The sequence below is a fragment of the Pongo abelii genome, chromosome 12, assembly GCF_028885655.2.
Source record: "Pongo abelii isolate AG06213 chromosome 12, NHGRI_mPonAbe1-v2.0_pri, whole genome shotgun sequence".
Taxonomy (NCBI): domain Eukaryota; kingdom Metazoa; phylum Chordata; class Mammalia; order Primates; family Hominidae; genus Pongo; species Pongo abelii.
The window spans coordinates 77,039,183-77,060,980 of record NC_071997.2 but is presented as its reverse complement, the minus strand read 5'-3'; the positions used below and the strand labels follow the sequence as shown (position 1 = coordinate 77,060,980).

General features: G+C 35.2%; 1 protein-coding gene across 22 annotated transcripts in view; it reads right to left on the bottom strand.

The window, feature by feature from the left end:
- CCDC88A (coiled-coil domain containing 88A) overlaps positions 1-21,798 on the bottom strand; it is a 131,832-nt gene that overhangs the window by 41,653 nt on the left and 68,381 nt on the right. For all 22 annotated transcript variants that reach the window (XR_008522131.2, XR_008522132.2, XM_009237291.4 and 19 more), the window contains exons 9-16: positions 19,884-19,965; positions 16,546-16,704; positions 14,742-14,888; positions 14,024-14,168; positions 9,864-10,048; positions 7,073-7,210; positions 4,523-5,593; positions 2,993-3,120 (exon numbers count right to left, since the gene is read on the bottom strand). Coding sequence is in view for 20 of the 22 variants with exons in the window: in XM_009237291.4 (XP_009235566.1) it covers positions 2,993-3,120; positions 4,523-5,593; positions 7,073-7,210; positions 9,864-10,048; positions 14,024-14,168; positions 14,742-14,888; positions 16,546-16,704; positions 19,884-19,965 (2,055 nt within the window). In the remaining 2 variants the exon portion in view is untranslated. The remainder of the gene's footprint in view (positions 1-2,992; positions 3,121-4,522; positions 5,594-7,072; positions 7,211-9,863; positions 10,049-14,023; positions 14,169-14,741; positions 14,889-16,545; positions 16,705-19,883; positions 19,966-21,798) is intronic.

The following is a 21,798-nucleotide window of genomic DNA, read 5'->3' as shown; positions in this document are numbered from 1 at the left end:
GATCTCAGGTGAGATGATGTATGGGAATGCTCAGCATACAGAATGAATGGATAAGAGGCCTGAAAACATAATCCTGTAAACAACCATATTGAAAGAGAAGACAGAAGACATCAAAGAGGTATTAAAAGAGAAAAGACAAGAGTGATCACCTCTGTTTACAACTCTACCACTTTATTTATTTAGAGACAGAGTCTCACTCTGTTGCCCAGGCTGGAGTACAGTGGTATGATCTCAGCTCACTGCAATCTCTGCCTCTCAGGCTCAAGTGATTCTTGTTTCTTGGCCTCCTGAGTAGCTGGGATTACAGGTGTGCACCACCACGCCTGGCTAATTTTTTGTATTTGTAGTAGAGACAGGGTTTCACCATGATGGCCAGGCTGGTCTTGAACTCCTGACCTCAAGTGATCCGCCCGCCTCAGCCTCCCAAAGTGCTGGGATTACAGGCATGAGCCACCGTGCCCGGCCTACTAAATTTATTTTGTTGCTTTTAAATTTATCTACTTATACATTCAATTCCAAAACTAAACTATATATTCCTTGATGGCAAGAATAAGTATCTTAATAATAATTGTACCTTCAAATAAATTCAGAGAGAATAACATGAATTAGAAAGATGGGACAGTTAGGCCGGGCACGGTGGCTCATGTCTGTAATACTGGCACTTTCAGAGGCCAAGGTGGGTGGATCCTGGGGTCACGAGTTCAAGACCAGCCTGGCCAGTAAAAATACAAAATTAGCCAGGCATGGTGGTGCGTGCCTGTAATCCCAGCTACTTGGGAGGTTCAGGCAGGAGAATCACTTGAACCTCAGAGGCGGAGGTTGCAGTGAGCCGAGATTGTGCCACCGCACTCCAACCTGGGTGACAAGAGCAAAACTCCGACTCAAAAAAAAGAAAGATGGGAAACTTAGATTAATAAAGGAATTAGGGACATCATTTGAGACTGATATATGTAAATCCCAAGGTGGAGGGAATGGCACATTAAAGGAATTTATGTCTGTGAGCTTCTGGGTTTTTTTTGTGACATAAAGACTAACTTCCTGGCTGAGAAAGAAGCTAGTTTAGTAGTTCAAGCCACTTTCTATTTCCAAAAAGCTTTAGTTCAACATATACCCTTATCTACATGCCTAATTCATTATGTAAATAAATATGTGGAAATAATGAATGGCATCACATGTTGCCTAGACTATTATAATCACTTCCTAGCCTGTCTCTGTGCTTCCAAATTCATCCTTTTTGTAATCCATCTTTTATATACTCTAAAAATTGCTCAGCATACTTTTGTGCTTTTATACAAATGCTTTTGTCTACATGGAATGCCCTTCCCTACTGTTCCCACCTCGTAAACCTCTGTCATTTTTTAAGATTCAGTTGAAACATTATTACTACTTTGATGCTAGATGATCAGCAGATAAGAAGAGCTCAGTTAACATTGGCTAACTGTATGAATTAAGGTTTGGGAAGAGAAGCCAAACTGTATGAAGGGTCCACCCAGAGCTGGGTTCATAAATTTATAATAGGGTGAATTAGCACTATAGGGTGTATTCTACTTTTTCTTTTGCAAAGAACATGCAGTACAGTGTCTTACATAGAGTAGGTAATAAATCTGTTTGAATAAAGAGGGGATGCATATTCAGTATCTATATTAAAAGACAGTCAACGAAATCTGCACTTATCTGATTAATTCAAATAAAAATATTTCCTCATGAAATATCTGTACAATTCAATAATCATTGCTTGACTTGAACTGATTGCTAGAATAAATGCCTCAAATTATATCTTTTTGTTATTACACAACTAACTTTTAAAGTATCAATCTATCCTATTTACTCTGAACATTCTGAAAATTACATGAACAAATCCTATATAACCACCATTAATTTTTCCAATATACATTTAATACAGAATATAAATACTGGAACAGTAATAATGAGTAGATAAAATATAAACTATATAATTACAAAAATTGAATGAAAATCTAGTCTACATAAAATAATATTCTTAATATACAACTTCTATTCCAGCTGGATTCATGGAGCTGACTGGATGTTAAATAATAGACTACTTGAAAATCAGATTAACTCTGTTTGATAGATTGTAATTACCATGAGAGAATACATATTTTCTTTAAACCTATATTGATCATTTTTAAAATTAAAAGGCATAGGAGTTAATTTTTTATCCGGCTTTTAAGGCTTTAGTTTTCCACATTATTTTTATACCTCAGTTGCTTTTCTTTTCCTTTGTTTCATACTTTTCTTCCATTTATCTTTAAGTCAACATTTTGGCAAATAAATGAAAGAACAGATATTTAAGCACATGATTCAAATAAAAAATAACTTGCTTATTTTTTTGTTTGTTTGTTGTTAATGTCTTATTCTGTTTTTACAGTCAATTATAGCCTCTGATCTTCTGCTACCTGGGTGACATCCTGTTTTCCTATTTTATAACTGTATTTATATAGGAACATTTTAGTTTTTTGTTTTCTTATATCTATATTAGATTGTCTATGATTCCTCTTTTCTCCTTACAGAACTTTCTTTTTTTTTTTTTTTTTTTTTTTTTGAGATGGAGTTTCGCTCTTGTTGCCCAGGCTGGAGAGCAACGGCACAATCTCAGCTCACCGCAACCTCCGCCTCCCGAGTTCAAGCAATTCTCCTGCCTCAGCCTCCTGAGTAGCTGGAATTACAGGCATGCACCACCATGCCCGGGTAATTTTTTTTGTATTTTTAGTAAAGACGGGGTTTCCCCATGTTGGTCGGGCTGATCTCGAACTCCCGACCTCAGGTGATCCGCCCGCTTCAGCCTCCCAAAGTGCTGGGATTACAGGCGTGAGCCACCGCACCCGGCTACAGAACTTTCTTTAAGGGAAGAAAGGAACCAGAAATAGGGTGAAATATATAAATGTTTTCTATAGCTAGTACAGAAAGAATGAATGAGCAAAAAAAAAAAAAAAAAAATTTCAACTGTTTGCCAAGTAGACTTAGTACTCACCTGTCATCAGTACTTTGCTCATCATGTAAGAGTCGCTCCTTATTTAACCCTATCTTCTCAAGCTCATGAGTTAATTTTTCGAGATCATTGTTCATCTGTTGGGTCTTCAACTTTTCACTCACCAAATCCTTATTTTAAAAGAAATGTAAAACTCACCTAAGTGTCAAGGGTATAAACATCTAAGAAAGTCAGCTAAGATTCTAATTACCACCATCTAGGAAAACATGTAATTTGAACCAGGAAATGTCATTAAACCATTCCTTCATTATTAAAATGTAGTTAAAGTTATAACCTAGTTGAAATAACTTTTTCCTTTTTTTTTTTTTTGCTAATACTTTAAACAAAACCTTAAAAGGGAGTAGTAACTCTTTACTTGTGAATACACATTTAGGTTTGAAAACTGTGGGGAAAAACATATCCATTTACTTTTTAATAATGAGCCTGAACTTTAGTGCACATTTCTTCTTATAAATATATGTTGACTATAATACTTCTCTCCCACAAGATCCCTTCTCCCAGTGAAAGAGGCCCTATGATACTGATCTGAAGAACTAGAGGATGTTCTTAGAAGTTTAGGCACAAGGAACTTGTTGTTCATGTTTATAAGTCTACAGAAGAAAAAAATAAAAGGTCCCTTTCAATGCCTTTTTAGCAGAAATGCAGACTGCCCAATGTGACCTTCTGCCAGAATGCTAATATACTTTTAAATTGAACTTAAAGTGTTATCACATATTATAATGCTTAGAGATGGGAAAAAAGAGCCAAACATACACCTTCTGACTTGCACCAACCATGTTTCACAGGACATACTGCCAATTTACTCCTGTAAGTTTCAGAATTCTTCTTGATACATAGATTCAAGCAAATACTAGTTGCTCAGTGTTGAAAGGTTGAATCTGATTTGCATTCTCTGGCTTTGAGGTCAAAATTCATGGGGCTTTGGAGTCTGAAAAATCTGGATTTGAATCGAGTAATCCAACTCTGCTATTTATTAGCTGTGTGATCCTAATTTATTTAATGTTTCTGAACCTCAGTTTTCTCATCTAAAAAATGGATATAATACTTATAAAGGATTAGTTGTAAAGATTATGTGCATGTATATATGTGTGTATATATATTTGTGTGTGTGTGTATATTATTTATGTATATACAACTTACATGAAGTTTTTAGCCCAGTACTTGGCACACAGCACTCAATAAATAGTAGCTATCATGCTTCTTTATTATACTTAGAATTTAGTGTCTTGATCAAACATTATTATATTGAAATAAAGGTTTAAAATTATAATGTAATAAGTCAGATACCACTAGGAAACTTTATTACTACAAATTCTTCTAAAAATACAATTTATGGGTATTTCTTAGTTTAACAAAGTAGGAAACTTGGAAGCTATTTCTAGTTCTAATTCCAAAATTCTACTGAACCATAAAATAGATGATGCAAATTACTGATAGATTCCAATAAAACTTAGAGAAACCTTGAGTTAAAAATATAAAAAAATTTGCCTTAATTTAGGTAAACATATTTACCTCACGTAGTGTAACCAACGTTTTTATATCAATAGTTGCTCTTTTCACAAGCTCCTTATTTTCTTTTTCTAGTTCTTTTAGACGGATACAAGATTCTTTATATATACCAATTTCTTTGGATAGGGTTTTGTTTTCTTTTTCCAAATTTCCAATCTTCACATTATTTTCTTCTAATGTGGTATCTTTAATTTCTGCTTGTTGTCGGAGTCTCTTATTTTCCTTTTCCAATTGTTTCTTATCCTTTTCCAGTTGAGAAGTCTCTTGCTCTAGTGATTTATTTTCTTTTTCCAGCTGTTCGAGTCTTTTGCTAGATATTTTTAGTTCTTCTAGGTTTTTTTGCAATGTTTGATTTTCCATCTCTAAGTCTTGTAGTTCACTCTCTAATTGCTGGATTTTTTTATTGCTGTTCTCTAAAGTTTTTTGCAGTCTTTGATTTTCTATATCTAAACCCTGGTAGCTAACTTCTAAGCGTTCTGTTTTCTTGAAAGATGCTTTCAGGAGCTCCAAACCTTTCTTAAGTTGCTCTTTTTCACTTTCCAGTTCTTTGTTTTCTAGCTGTAGCTGAGCCATTTTCATGCTTGCACACTTTAAAGATTCTACATTCCTTCGCAGTTCTAAGTTTTCCTCATCAAGCTGGGAATTCTCTTTTTCTAGGGATTCTAACTGAAAGGTCAGATTTTTAAAGCTATCCAATGTTTTTTTTAATTTTCTATTTTCTCTTTCTAGCTCTGAATTTTCTTGTTCTAAGGCCTCAATTTTTTCACAAGTAATTTTTAAGTTAGTTATTTTTTTCTGTAACAATTCATTTTCTTTTTCAAGATGATGCAATTCATTTTCAAGTTCTTCGGCTCGTTCTCCTTTTTCTTTATAATGTTCCAATTCTTTTTTAATTTGTCTTTTTTCAAATTCAATCTTGCTTAGCTTGCTACTTGTTTCTTTGATAGATTCATGGAGAATTTTGTTTTCTTTTTCAATGTCTTTCACTCTTGCTTCTGCACTTATCTGGGACCTCTGCCTTAAGGAAGACACTGTTTGATTCAGATGTTCATTTTCCTGTTCCAATATCTTAATCTAATTTGAAAAAGAAAATAATTAAAAGCTGTAATTGAGGAAAAGCTAACTATGGTTTATCTCTTCCAAAAACTACCAAGAAAAGGGGAACAAAAAAAGGGTACTAGAATGTGTCTTACTTTTAATTCTGACAAGTATTTACTGAAGACCACTGTGTACACGTACTGTCAGGTCATTAAAGTTCATGTCTTTAGGAAGTTCACAGTTTAAAGGAATGGTTGAGAAATGTATTTTCTATTAATCATAATGGTCTTCAGATTATTTATAGTTACATGCTTCAAATTCAAATAGGAATAAAGGTAACACACACACATGCCTCCTTGAGAACATAAGGTTTTACTTTTACTAAGTAACTTTTGCAGTGCCTACAGTGGGTCCTCAGTAAATATGTGCTATATTACATGTGTATATATGGGTTTGTATGTGTGTGTATTCATTCCCAAAAAGAATTCTAAGTAGGAAGCATTAAAATCACAAAAATCACTGGGTACATTTGGGAACTAATTCATCCAATTTATAGTGTGATCTAATACAATGATTCTCAAAATTTAGTGTGTTAAATAATCTCAACAAGCTTGGAAAAGTGAAGATTGAAGCTTAGTCTGGAATTTTGGTTCTGTATCTCTAAAGAAACCTTCATTTTTATGGCTGGTCTGAGGACTGTACCTGGATGATATAAACAAATAATTTAACTACTAAAAGAATTAATGCTCAAGCATGGTGGCTGACACCTATAATCCTAGCACTTCAGGAGGCTGAGGCAGGAATATCACTTGAGCTCAGGGGTTTGAGACCAGCCTGGGGAGCATAGCGATACTTTGTCTCTACCTAAAAATTAAAAAAAAAATTAAAAAATTATCTGGGCATGGTGGTGCATGCCTGTAGTCCCAGCTAAGGTGAAAGGATTGCTTGAGCCTAGGTGTTTGAGGCTGCAGTGAGCTATGACTGTGCCACTGCACTCCAGCATGAGTGACAGAGCTGGACTCTGTCTCAAATAAATAAATATTTCAAAAATAAGTCAATTAATCTATCCAGTTCTCAGTTTCCTCAAACATAAAATGAGAATGAACATTAAACACTTGAAAACAAATTTGGTAATATCCAAGACAGTGTGGTTGCCACCACATTTCTCCCTCTTTGGTAGGTCAGAGGACAGCTGCATTTCCTGGCCAACTCCACTCAGGGACTCTAGAATCTGCAGCCCTATTCCACAGACGCTTGAAAGCACAAGTACTGCAAATGCTTATACTAGATGATTATTAAGCACAATGGTAGTTTAAAAAACTCTAAGCTTTCTCTTCAACTTTCCTAAGATACATACGTTAGAAAATGAGGTAAAATTATAATTACTTTAAAATAAAAAGATTCTAAAATATTTCACTTTAATGTTTATATGAACATTTTGTTTGCATATATTTTAAATAACTTTTGCTAATAAATTTTAAAATACATTGTTTACTTAGTAAAAAATGTATGAACCTGTCTCTCTGAATTTTCTCTCAGTGTTTCTATTGTTTTTTCAAGCTGAGCTTTCTCCTTCATTAGATCCTTGCTTAAATTCTGACAATTCTGAAGACTTTGCTTTTCTTGAACAATCTCATTTTCAAGAATTTCAACCTAGAGAAAATTAAATCACAAAACAATATGTTAAATATTCTGCAACAGTGAAAACATGTCAAAACAAAAGATAATCACTGAATAAAGGATAAAATAGTGTTAATATCCAAATGCTAAAATTTAAGAAATTAGTATAGAAATTCAAGTAGCATTCCATGCTAATTTCTGTAGCTGTATAAAATATGCAGACATGATTTCTTATCCTATGCATCTTTTGGGGCAAATTTCACTTTCTAAACACAAAGATAAATCCAGCTGAATAAATGATAACATGCTATATGAGAACTATACAAACTTTATTTAAAGATTCTCTTGGCTTGAGTGGATTTGTAAAGTAAAATTTTACTTATACTCAGAGAATTTCAGTGAGCAAGAAGGAAGGAGAAGATATAAAAAGCATGAAGGAAAAGATGATAAATAGTACAGTATAAGTTTAATGAGGAAAGAAGAAAGGACTTGCTTTAAGATAAAAAAAGGAGAAAAATACTACTGTAAAAAAGGGCTAATATTTATATTTTAGGTTCAAATTTCTTTTCAATTACACATTTTAGAGATGAAAAATACTGGTAGTTAATATGTACAAAATAGCAAATTAAAATTAAAAATATGCTAAGACTATCGATTTTCCCATTATCATATAACATATTCAAACCAGGCAATTTAAAAAATTAAGAAGACTTTATAAAATATTCTACTGCAAGTTAAATGTTAAATTCTTATGTCAATAATGAAACACTCTAAAGCAATTTTAATTTTTCTATTTTAACATTAATGGAAATAATTACACACGGAAACAATCTTCCAATAATATTTCCAGCCTGAGCAACATGGTGAAACGTTGTCTCTACCAAAAACAAAACAAAAAACAAAAAAACTTAGCCAGGCATGGTGGCCTGTGCCTGTAGTCCTAGCTACTTGAGAGGCTGAGGTGGGAGGACTGCTTAAGCCTGAGAAGCAGAGGTTGCAGTGAGTTGAGATCGCACCACTGCACTCCAGCCTGGGTGATATAGTGAGACCCTAGCTTGAAATACTACTACCAATAATAATGATGATAATAATAATAATAATATGAAAAGCATGGGGTCAAAAAACTTATCCAATAACTCAATTCAACATTAATTTACAGTTCAGGAAGCTTTCAGCTGTGAATAATTAGTCAGGTTCTCACATTACATGGATGGAAATATAAGAATAACAGTTATTGAAACTCATTTGTTGTTTTGTATCAATGGGATTAAAGTGAAACATTCAGTTTATAAAAAAATCATTTTTACAATTAATCAAAAATTGCTTGAATCACTAATAATTTACATATTAAACTTCAAAGCTAATTTCAAAAAGAAACTGTACTCTACAGGCCCAATTTTAATGACAACCAAAATAAAACTGTTCTAAATTCTAAATGGTCATCCTACTTTAACACTATATTGTCAAACGCTTATTAAGATTATTTAGTTAATAGACTGAAGACAATGTAAAAATATTTTAAAACAGTAAAAATCTTACAAGAATACCAAGGAGCCTCTGAATAATCTAAGGCAGTGGTTCTCAAAGCATGATTTCAGGACAGCAGGATGAGCATCACTTAGGAACTTCTTAGAAACAATTCTTAATCATGCATGTTTTTATGATGGGATTCTATTTATGTAGAATTATGTGTGCAGAAAGATATGCAAAAATAAAACACTTGTTCTTGCACAACTGAATATTTCTGTTCAACCAGAGTCTGATTAAGATTCAGGTTTCATAATGCCTAAACTGTGGTCTCTAAATATCATTTCCCACTAAAAGGAATAAGGGCTAATTTTAGAGAAATGGCTGTCTCCAGGTCTGGGACAGAAAATGTTCAAGATGAGCCTAGAATATTTTGTCATGGCAGAAAGCAAGAAAACTCTCAAGGATTGCTAAGGCCATGTCATAATGATTCAGGACCAAAGCAGCTTTTAAAGAGGCTTCCACTAGCCCGAGTTGAGACAGTAAGAAAAACAAATGCAGTGGATTGAAACAATACAAATATTTTTAAATTCATGGGTTCATAATGACACTAAAGATACTCACTCACTAGTTCTCTCAAGAAGATATGAGGGAACCAATTCATTATTTGGAAACTGGTAAATATAACTCCTCTAGCCCTGCTTATTTTATTTTTATTTTTATTTTTTGAGACTTTGAGTCTTGCTCTATGGCCCAGACTGGAGTGCAGTGGCATGATCTCGGCTCACTTCAACCTCCACCTCCAGGGTTCGAGAGAGATTCTCCTGCCTTATCTTCCCAAGTAGCTGGGATCACCAACGCCCACAACCACACCCGGCTAATTTTTGTACTTTTAGTGGAGACAGGGTTTCGCCATGTTGGCTAGGCTGGTCTCAAACTCCCGACCTCAGGTGATCCACCTGCCTTGGCCTCCCAAAGTGCTGGGATTACAGACGTGAGCCCCCGCACCTGGCCAAGATCAGCTAGTAAGTTCTTAATTGTTGAAGCTGAATAATGAGTATAGGGTTCATTCACACCATATTTGTGTATATTTGAAAATTTTCATAAAAATTAAAATAACATTGAGGGTGCACTTAAAAAGTGGAAAGTAAATGTGCTATTTATTTACACTTTTACAAGTATTTTTTAACATTAAAATAAACACTACATTTTAATTTACCTTTTTACTGAGTCTTTGATTTTCTTTTTCAATTTTCAGGATTTTGGAAGCATTGCCTTCTACAGAATCCACAGTAGTCCGAAGTTCTTCTACGGTTTTTGTCAAACTTTGATTTTCCATCTCTAGCTTCAATAATCTACTTGATGTCAACTCATTCACCTCATGGCCCAGGGATTTCTGCGGTGCTATAATATTGAAAAATACACCATTGTATTTACTCTGTACTGTTTTTACTATGTTTACTCTTTACTATTTAAAAAGTTGAGTGTATATGCATTGCATCATCTGATCTTTAACTTTATTAAAAATTCAATGGGGTTATGTAAGATAAACAAGATAAGAGAGGTAAATCTTTTTTTTCCTTTTCTTTTTTTCTTTTTTTAAAGAGACGGGGTGTCTCTCTGTCATCCAGGTTGGAGTGCAGTGATGTGTTCCTAGCTCACTGCAGCCTCAAACTCCTGGTCTGAAGGGATCCTCCCACCTCAGTCTCCCAAGCAGCCGGGACTACAGGTACAGCCAGCTAGTTTTTTTATTTTTTAGTAAAGACTGGGTCTCTGTTACTTAGGCTGGTCTCGAACTCCTGAGCTCAAGCAATCCTCCTGCCTTGGCCTCCCAAAGTGCTGGGATTACCGGCATGAGCCGCTGCACCCAGCCAAGAGATACGTTTAACTTTTAATGCATCCACAGCATTCTAGTTAAAAAAAGCATAAAATTTAGATTGAAGAAATTGGAGTTCAAGCAGACCCATTAAATATTTTGCTGATATAAGAACATTAGGATTTACAAATGAAATATGAGACCTACTATTTCAAGAAAGGAAATGAATAAAGGTACTGGAGGGAATTTCCAGGTCTGCTTTTGTGTATGTTTCAAATTCTTCTTCATAAAAACCAAAGAAATACACGCACATCCAACATATCCCCCACCATGCAAAAAATCTCTTCAAAATTAGATAAGCAAATAACCTCCATATTTAAGTAAAGAAAACCTCAATTTTTATTTCCAGCTTTTCTAGTCATCATGTTGTTAATCTTTTACTGAAAGCTGGTATACTGAATGGTTACTGACTTTTAAAATTCCATTAGTTGCCCAAGTCTTTTTTTAAATTAAAAGATTATTTAAATTTAACTATAAACTTACAGGATACATTATTCTAAGTAGCAACTAATGAAGGATTAAATGAATTTTGAAAATACAATACTACTTATTTTGGCTAAAAGTTCAAAATGAATATTTTGAGCATGCTGAAATTATTTTAAAATCTTTAATCCAGTTCCATTCATTATCCCTTTATAAATCTAATTCTGTTGTATGATATCTACTAAAACACAGTATAGAAACAGTTTAAATACATATTATTCCTTAAGAGTAGCATTATTGTTAATCTACCTGGATTAGGTGTTTTTAAATAGTCACCATGATACACAATAGATCTCTTGAACTTATTCTCATCTAAGTGAAATTTTATGTCCTTTGACCAGCATCTTCCCAATACCTTCAACCCCTCAGCCTCTGGTAACAACCATTTTACTCTCTGTTTCTATGAGTTTGAATTTTTTTGATACCACATATAAATGAGATCATGCACTATTATCTTTCTGTGCCTAGCTTATTTCACTTAACATAATGCCCTTGAAGTTCATCCATATTGTTGCAAATGACAGAATTTCTTTTTTTTTTTTTTTTTGAGACAGAGTCTTGCTCTGTCACCCAGGCTGGAGTGCAGTGGCATGATAGTGGCTCACTGCAACCTCTACCTCTCGGGTTCAAGCGATTTTCCTGCTTCAGCCTCCCAAGTAGCTGGGACTACAGGCACGTGCCACCACGTTCAGCTAATTTTTTTTGTATTTTCAGTAGAGACGGGGTTTCATCATGTTGGCCAGGATGGTCTTGATCTCTTGACCTCGTGATCTGCCTGCCTCGGCCTCCCAAAGTGCTGGGATTACAGGCATAAGCCACCATGCCTGGCACCCCCTACCCCCTTTTTTTTTTTTTCTGGGACAGAGTTTCACTATGTCACCTAGGCTGGAGTGCAATAGGGTGATCTCAGCTCACTGCAACTTCTGCCTTGCAGGTTCAAGAGGTTCTCCTGCCTCAGCCTCCCAAGTAGCTGGGATCACAGGTGTGCGCCACCATGGCTGGCTAATTATTGTATTTTTAGTAGAGATGGGGTTTCACCATATTGGTCAGGCTGGTCTTGAACTCTTGACCTCGTGATCCACCCACCTCGGCCTCCCAAAGTGCTGGGATTACAGGTGTGAGCCACTGCACCTGGCCAGAATTTCATTCTTTTTATGACTGACTAATATTCCATTATGTATACAAACCACGTTTTCTTTACCATCATTTCATTGACAGACACAGGTTGATTCCACATCTTGACATTTGTTAATAATGCTGCAACAAGCATGGAAATGCAGATATCTCTTTGATATACTGATTTAATATCCTTTAGATATATACCCAGGAGCAAAACTGCTGAATGCTATGAGAGTTCTATTTCTAATTTTTTGAGGAACCTCCACACTGTTTTCCAAAATGGCTGAACCAGTTTGCATTCCCACCTATTCCATAGAAACTTGAAAGCACAAGTACTGCAAACTTTTATACTAGATGATTATTAAACACACTGGCAGTTAAAAAACTTCTAAGATACTTTTAACTTTCCTAAGATACATGGGTTAGAAAATGAGATAGAAAGGTTCTGAAGCAAATTTTCTGAAATGAAAAGTGACTTAAAAAATTATTAGTGCCTTTTATTTCTTCCTTTTTTTCCCAAATTCTGTAAATTTTCTGGAAAGTCCCTTGTATAATTTAAAAAATAAAAACTATACCACAGTAAAGCAAATATTCAATTCTACAACACCAGCTAAGATCAATTACAAAACAACAGTGACATAATAATAATGATATTTAATACTTGAACACTTACTATTTACCAGGCACTATTTAAGGGCCTCACAAATATCAACAATTAAATCCTCAGAAGTCTAGATGATACTCACTATTTTGTCCCCACTTAACAAGTAAGGAAATTCTTAACTAACACAGTAATTCTAACTACCTTTAGTAGAAAACATTTAAGTCTGAATTGCTTTCTTTGTAACTCAATTCACAAGGAATACAATTTTTAAAGTTTCACAAATATTTTAAGTAACACAAGTTCAATGATTGAATATCATAACTTACTCTATAGTCAGTACATGGGGCCCCAGAATTTGGAATTAGCTTTTCAAGTGTAAAACAGGAAGAACCTAATTGGTAATCAATAGGATGAATCATCTATAGAGGTAATTATTCTGTAAGCACTGGATTATAAAATCTCAAGAGTTTATGTCTACCTCAACATTATGTCCTCGGTGTCTGGTATAGTATTTTACACGTTAGGTGCTTAGTAAATATTTGCTGAAGAAATGCAAGTAGAACAATCTAATACTGGGCAAAACTGAGGAGTTTTGAAACTAGTCTAATTTGAATAAGTGTGACCTAACTGGTGAATTTTTTTGTAATTTCAAAAATCCATATTAGCATATCCAAAGCTATAATCCAAACAATTGTACATAATCATGCCCAGCTTTAAGAAAGAGGACAAGTCAATGTGAAGCCCAGGAAAAAAGAGCCAAAAGTTAAAAATTTACCTGGGGGATCTTACATTAGGTCCATAGTATAACCAGGCTGGGCTGGTTGGCAGGTATAATCTTATAATGGAGACTATACATATTACAAGTGGTCATGAAGATCCTTAAATTAACTAATTCTAACTACATTTTCATCTGAAAATTTGCCCATTATGCTTTAACTTATAGTCAAAGAACATGCTGACCACTAATACGACTTTTCTGTTCTATTTACCAGATGGCTATATTTCTTAAAATACATTAATAAACTGGTATTGCAGCCTCTTAGGATATTAACATGAAATAGTGGATAAGAAACCAATCAAATCTGTTATTGCATTCATAAAATTCAGTTATAAGACATGTAAAGCTAGGGACCAGACCCAAGAAAATGCAAAGAATATATTACTGTGTGAAATCATATCTATGGACACAGGTAGTCTTCTGAGATATCTCCCACTGCGGAAAATAAAGAACTGCAAGTAAACATAAATACAACTTCATGATTCAATTATCTATTTAAATTAAAAAAATTGGGAATACCTTCGGAAAGTTCACTAGTTCTGGATATCTGTTCCAGCTCCCAGCCAAGATGTAATGATTCATCCATACTTTGTTTCTGTGCCATTTCCAAAGTCATATTTTCTTCCATTAATTCTTCAATCTTTTTTCTATCCATATCTCGTTCCTTTTTTATTGGCAAGGATTAGGGAGAGAAAAAAAGCTAAGAAACAGTACAGTTTTGAGCAAATACTTTATTTCTCACAACTTTTATTTATCAGAAACTCAGTAATAATTATGAGTTCCTTAAATTTTTCAGTTTTGAAGGCAATTATAATTATTACTGGTTATTATACTGATTAAGTGTCTGACATCCTTTTAAGCTGATCTTTGGGGACACAATGAAAATTCTTCATAGTCAACATACTGTTTTAATGATATAACCAAAGAATTATGAACCAATGCTAAATTTTAGCAATCAGATTTCTGTATTTTTAAAGATATGTTTACACAATAGCTTATTTATTGTGGTATTAAACGGTTGAAGACAACATTAGTAAGTAACATGCTTCTGTAACAAAAGCAGAAATTTCTACTACTTTTATATTTATATAAAGTTGGAGGCATCTAATTTATTTAGCTCTCTCTTTTCTGTTAAAGCCTCAAGCACACTAGCCATCCTTGCCAATACAGGGAAATCAGCTGAATCTTAGAAGTTTTCCTTAAAGGCCATGTGACTGATCTACCTCTTAAAACTTACCATTTCCATATCATGAAGTTTAGCTTTTAGTTGTAAGTTCTCTTTTTCTAATTCATGTAATTTATCAGAACGAGCACGAGTTCCTTCTAGTTGGTCTTCCAACATGGTTTTTGTTTCTAATAAAACTTGATTGTCTTCTTTTAATTCCTATAAACATTTATCACAAATGTGTTAATATCTGTTAATTTTTTAAAGTTATGGAACATAAAGATCATAAAACATTAAGCCATCTTTATCAACAGTTCTATGCATGAGTAAACCTACTGAGTAATAGAAATACAATTAATGTTTTCTTGGTTTCCTTTTTACCCCAGAATGCAAACAAAACACTGAATTCTTAAGATATGTAATACTACTATAACTTCACATTAAATTGTCAGGGTATATTTAACTCACAAGGATAAGGAATTAACTAAGTACAAGTAGTCTTCCAGATATTTAAGATACAACTCTCCACGGAATCAAGGCTTAATGTATTGACTAAAATAGATTTAAATATTTCTCTGTACTTGGAGCTATAACTTGGAAGTGAAGGGCTTGAGGTTTTTGCAGTAAAATACCAAGACTTAAACCAGAACTCACATAAATCATAAACCAAGGCTCTATTAATAAATATTTTATATAAATACACCTTGAGGAAATCCTTAAAGGTCCCTGCATATGTTTTGAAGACAAGTGTTCACAATTCTATCTTGCTAAGTCATATACCTATGGTTTCTAAACTAAAGTCTAGAAAAAGTATACTAAGACAGTGGTATTCATGAGAATCCCTTAACAGTGTCATGCATACACACGTCTTTAAATAACTGGCAAATAATTAATATGTACTTTATCTCTACAGTCCTATTGGGTCTACCTACTGGTAACCTTTAAGCTAAAATGTTCTAACTACTTTCTCTTATGTTTTCGTTTCTTGATTTTGTATACTCCCTCCTTATCCTAATACTGAAACTGACCAAAATCTCCTGTTTACAGATAATGAAGAAATTAACTGAGAAAGAAGATATAAGACCTGTCAAATTATTTTTTTTTGTTTTGTTTGAGACAGAGTCTCACTCTGTCACCCAGGCTGGAGTGTAGTGGCGCAATCTCGACTCACTGCAACCTCCACCTCCTGGGTTCAAGCGATTCTCCTGCCTCAGCCTCCTGAATAGCTGGGCTTACAGGCATGCGCCACCATGCCCAGCTAATTTTTGTATAAAGTAGAGATGCAGTTTTGCCACATTGGCCAGGCTGGTCTCGAACCCCTGACCTCAGGTGATCTACCCACCTTGGCCTCCCAAAGTGCTGGGATTACAGACGTGAGCCACCACGCCCAGCCTGACCTGTCAAATTCTTGTCAAACTCAACTTCATGTAACGTTGAACTGTAACTATCAAGTTAGAATATTTTTTCATTTGTTTGCATATATATAGGCTTCATCAGTCTTAATTTAGTGATCTCAGTTAAGAAGCAATCTGAAATATGTTTTGCTTTCACTTTTGGGAAAGAGTCTGAAATTAATAGAAGTAAATATTTTGACTACAAGGGAAGGACTTCAAAGGTCTGCTCTATATATGATGCTAAGAAAAGGAATAAAAGAAGAGCCCCAAAGAGTTCAATAAAATTAGTAATATCCACAGATCCCTTTTGTAAAAGTCTAACTAAAAGCAATATGCTAATCTATCATAAAATAAACATACCCAAATGTATTTACTGTTTGTTCACCATTTCAAGAGTTTCTCATGTTTATTAACTGCATTTTAAATGTGTTAAAATTCTAACACAGAAAAAAAAATCATGAATGGTTAATTATGCAACATACCTCAACTCTTGCCTTATAAAATTCAATATCATGTAGTCTCTCTTTATATCTGCTGACTTCACTTTCAAGCTTATCAACTCTCATTGCTTTCTCTCGAAGTGCATCTAATTCATCTCGGTACATTCTGGCAGAGCGAGCATCCGAAAGCAAATTCATGTTCTAAATAAAAATTAAAAATTATATTTTAATTATTTTCTGTTATCAACTTGTTATTCTTTGTTGCACAATTTAATAAATTTATTTATTTATTTATTTATTTGAGACGGAGTTTCACTCTTGTTGCCCAGGCTGGAGTGCAACGGTGCAATCTCAGCTCACTGCAACCTCTGCCTGCCAGGTTCAAGCGCTTCTCCTGCCTCAGCCTCCCAAGTAGCTGGGATTACAAGCTCCCACCACCATGCCCGGCTAATTTTTGTATTTTTAGTAGAGACGGAGTTTTGTCATGTTGGCCAGGCCGGTCTCAAACTCCTGACCTCAGGTGATCCACCCGCCTCAGCCTCCCAAAGTGCTGGGATTACAGGCGTGAGCCACTGCACTCGGCTGATAAATTTACTTTAAAAATCAAAAAAGTACATACTTCAAAAAGGTGAATTTTATGGTATGTAAATTATATCTAAATTTGTTTTTTAAATGGGGAGATATAAACACTTTTTTTTTCATTATCTTGGATACGTTACTAAAATTTTTTTAAAACCTTTTTAAAAAAATCGAAGTATTTTAAACATATATATACATTTATGCTCATATTTTTTAAATATGCTATCTGTCAGGAATGTAAAAAATATTCAGGATATTTTAAAATAAGTTAACATCTATGTAACACAACCATTTGCAATTTATGGTGAAAAAGTTAATTTTAAAATAAAAGATGGTAAAAATACAGAAAAGGCAAACAATATTACTAAAATAAATCATTAACTACTATATAGAAGTAAAGTTTCTATAGATATGTTGTGACATACCAAAATCTTGCTGACTCTTTTTTTAATGCTTCCAAGTAAAATCATTAGTGCATATGTTAATGTCATGTGAGACAAATATTAAAATCCAACCTTTTAAAAGCCTTATTGTAATCCTTTAGGATAGTAGTTCTTCAAGTGTAATCCAGGGTCTTCTGTGGACCCTGAAACCTTTTCAGGGAGTTCAGGAGGTCAAAACTATTTTCATAATAACCTAAGACATTATTTGTCTTTTTCACGTTTATTCTCTCATGAGGGCACAGTAAAGTTTTCCAGAGGCTACATGGTGTGTGACATCTTAACAAACTAAATGCAGAAACAGCTATGAGAATATAGTAGTAGTCATCTATTAAGCAAGGTATTAAAGAGATCTGCAAAAATGTAAAATAGTACCATTCTTTTAATTATTCTTTGTTTTGGGAAAAAACGGTTATTTCATTAAAATGCCTATGTATCTATTCATCTACCTTTTTTTTTTTTTTTTGAGACAGAGTCTCACTCTGTCACGCAGGCTGGAGTGCAGCAGTGGCACAATCTCAACTCACTGCAACCTCCACCTCCCAGGTTCAAGCGATTCTTGTGCCTCCGCCTCCCAAGTAGCTGGGATTACAGGTGTGCGCCACCACACCCAATTAATTTTTGTATTTTCAATAGAGACAGGGTTTCGCCATGTTGCCCAGGCTGGTCTTGAATTCCTGGCCTCAAGTGATCTGCCTGTCTTGCCCTTTCAATGTGCTGGGATTACAGGTATAAGCCACCACGCCCAACCTATTTATTTATTTTAGAGATGGAGTCTAACATGGAATGGGTTATTTTTTTAATGACTTTTTTTTTTTTCCTTTGAGACAGGGTCTCACTCTGTCACCCAGGCTGATCACTGGCACATTCACAGCTCACTGCAGCCTCGACCTCCCAGGCTCAAGTGATCTTCCCACCTCAGTCTCCCAAGTAGCTGGGACTACAGGCGCATGCCCCATCACGTGCAGCTAATTTTTTCATTTTTTGTAGTGATGAGGTTTTGTCACGTTGCCCAGGCAGGTCTTTAACTCCTGGGCTCAAGCAACCCACCTGCCTTGGCCTCCCAAAGTGCTAGGATTACAGGCATGAGCCACTGCACCCAACCCAAGTGACTTAATTTTTTTTTTTTTTTTTTGAGACAGAGTCTCCCACTGTTGCCCAGGCTGGAGTGCAATGGCGTGATCTCGGCTCGCTGCAACCTCCACCTCCTGGGTTCAAGCGATTTTCCTGCCTCAGCCTACTGAGTAGCTGGGATTACAGGTGCCCACAACCACGTCTGGCTAATTTTTTGTATTTTCAGTAGAGACAGGGTTTCACTATGTTGGCCAGGCTGGTCTCGAACTCCTGACCTCTTGATCCACCTGCCTCAGCCTCCCAAAGTGCTGGGATTACCGGCATAAGCCAACGCACCCGGCCAGACTTAAGTTTTTAAAACTTCATAGTTTTAGTTTCTAATATGGTAAATACCAATAGATATAATCCACATTAAACCAATCCTCATTAATTTTTAACAGTGGTGAGGAGGCTTGAGACCAAAAAGACTGCTTTAGAGAGAACCTTTAGAGAAAACTACTGCTTTAGAGAGAACAAACATACATTAAAAAAACCCTGCTGCCAACAAGTAGAAAAGCAGCCCCAGCATGTCTAGAAATAAAGGCTATGAAGCCCAGTCTCATTTATCTATGAAGGTCCCAGTTTATGATCCCACAATTACAGTATTCCCTGCATCTAAAATGTCAGGTATGGGGAAGTTAAGGGAAGAAACAACCATCCAGCCTTATCCTAATCCTTAGCACTTATGGATTAAAGAGCTCATACACTAACCCCAAATAAAAATGAAACATTAGAGTGATTGTAAATGTGAACTATTAATTACTCTTGGTTTAAGGTGAAAAAAGAAGAAGCTGCTGTAAAAGATACTTTTTAAAAAGTTTTAATCTTATTTAATAGGAAAAGTGAAAAAAATCAAAAAGCATTCTATCACACATATAAGTTAGCATAAAGCACTATAAGGGAGCAGAGACACAGAGAGATACACATAAAGAGCATAGTTTACAGTAGAGGTGTTCTAGCTTCCAAGGCCACAGAAGCCAAACACATCAAAAAGAAAAATGTGGAACTACCCCAGTCCTAAGTAGCTCTTTTGAATCTTAGCAGAGTTTGAACGGCATTAATATGGAAGAAAGTTTGGCTCTGACAGTTTTGAAGACAGAGACTCTGAAAAAGTCATCCAATCTCTTGAAGCCTCAGGAACCTCTTTTATTTACATAAAGCATTGAAGTAAAGGTTATAAATTACAAGGAAGAAAATCAATTTCCAATTACTTGGTGGTCCTAAATAATAGATATTCCAGGTACAAACCTCTTGTTGCAGCCTTTTGAGTTCTATTTCCATTTGCTCAAGTTCTTGTTTACAATCCAACAACTGTTCAGTCTTTTCCTCCCTTAAATGCAAAAATATATTCATTAAGTATACTATTTTTGAAAACTGTGATCATCATCTGCGTTAATATAAATGTATCATCATTACTAAATAACTAGCTGAACGTAGTATTAGCCATAACCCTAATCTAGAAGAGAAAAAAAAAGATAGATATTAGGAATTTATATAATTAGATGCCATTAATAAAACCTCTTCCCTAATGTTTTCCAAAGGCTAGTCTCAAATGGCTAATGTTCTCATAGTATGTAATACAGTTTTTCTCTTTCTCTCTTTTCATCTTTCCTGCCCTTCCATTTCCACTCTTCCTTCTCTCTTCCTCACTCTCTGCAGTCACAGTTAAACTAAGAATTTTTTTTGAGACGGAGTCTCGCTCTGTCACCCAGGCTGGAGTGCAATGGCGCAAACTTGACTCACTGCAACCTCTGCCTCCCAGGTTCAAGCAATTCTCCTGCCTCAGTAGCTGGGATTACAGGCGTCCACCACTATGCGGGCTAATTTTTTTATTTTTAGTAGAGACGGGGTTTCACCATGTTACTCAGGCTGGTCTCAAATTCCTGACCTCAGATGCCACCTGCCTTGGCCTCCCAAAGTGCTGGGATTACAGGCGTGAGCCACCGTGCCCAGCCTAAGCTAAGAATTTTTATGCAAGGCAGTTCTACCTGTGTCTAAGACTTATAAGGGTCTCCAACTATATTCAACATTTACAATGGCTGAAAGGAAATTACATACTTCCAATTGCCATAAGATACTAAAATCTTTACTTCTCTATTGGTTTCTGCCCTGTAGCCTATAAACATCCTCAAATTTCTTCTATTAGTTTTTCTCTTAGAATTGCTTTACTTCTAATCTCCATTTTCTCTCTCTCCTTCACAGTCAAGCTCCTTAAAATAAGCCTCCACTCACTATCTCTACTTTTCTACCTTCTGTTCTTTAATAATAAAGCAAATGTTCACTGTATAAAACAACTTATTGTTCTCATCTCCTCGTGCCCTTACATTTCTCAAAACCATTATATATTAATGTATATTATAAAATATAATGTGTATATTATTTAAAATATATTATTAAAAATATACGTATGTATATATTTTAAGAGACAGGGTTTCACTCTGACGCCCAAGCTGGAGTGCAGTGGCATGATCACAGCTCACTGCAACCCTGAACTCCTGGACTCACGTGATCCTCCTGCCTCAGCGTCTGGAATAGCTGGGACTATAGGCATGCGCCACCACTTCCGGCTAATTTTTTGTAGAGATGGGGTCTCACTCTGTTGTCCAGGGTGGTCTTGAGCTCCTGGCCTAAAGCAATCTTCCTGCCTCAGCCTCCCAAAGCACTGGGATTACAGGTATGAGCCATGGTGCTCAGCCCAAAACCATAATTTTTAATGGCAGAAAAATATTCCCTTTGCTAGAGAAACCATACTTTACTAAGTGGATTCCATTTTTCATTGTACTATATAATCTTTTAGTAAATAAGCTCATTACTATACATAAAATCCTGTGTATTTCAGGACAGTTTTCTTTTTCTTTTCTTTTTTAAGAGATAGGGTGTCACTAAGTTGCCCAGCCTTGCTTTGAACTCTTAGGCCCAAGAATTCCACCTCAGCCTCCTAAGTAACTGGGACTACAAGTGCACACTGCTGTGCCTGGCTTTTAGGACAGATTTCTAAAAGTGCATTACAAGTTAAAAGGCATTTGAAACACGTTAAGTATCCCTTATCTGAGCTGCTTGGGACCCAGAAGTATTTAGAATTTTTTCAGGTTTTTTTTTTCCTCCGTTTGAGACAGTCTCACTCTGTTACCCAGGCTGGAGTGTGGTGGTGCAGTCCCAGCTC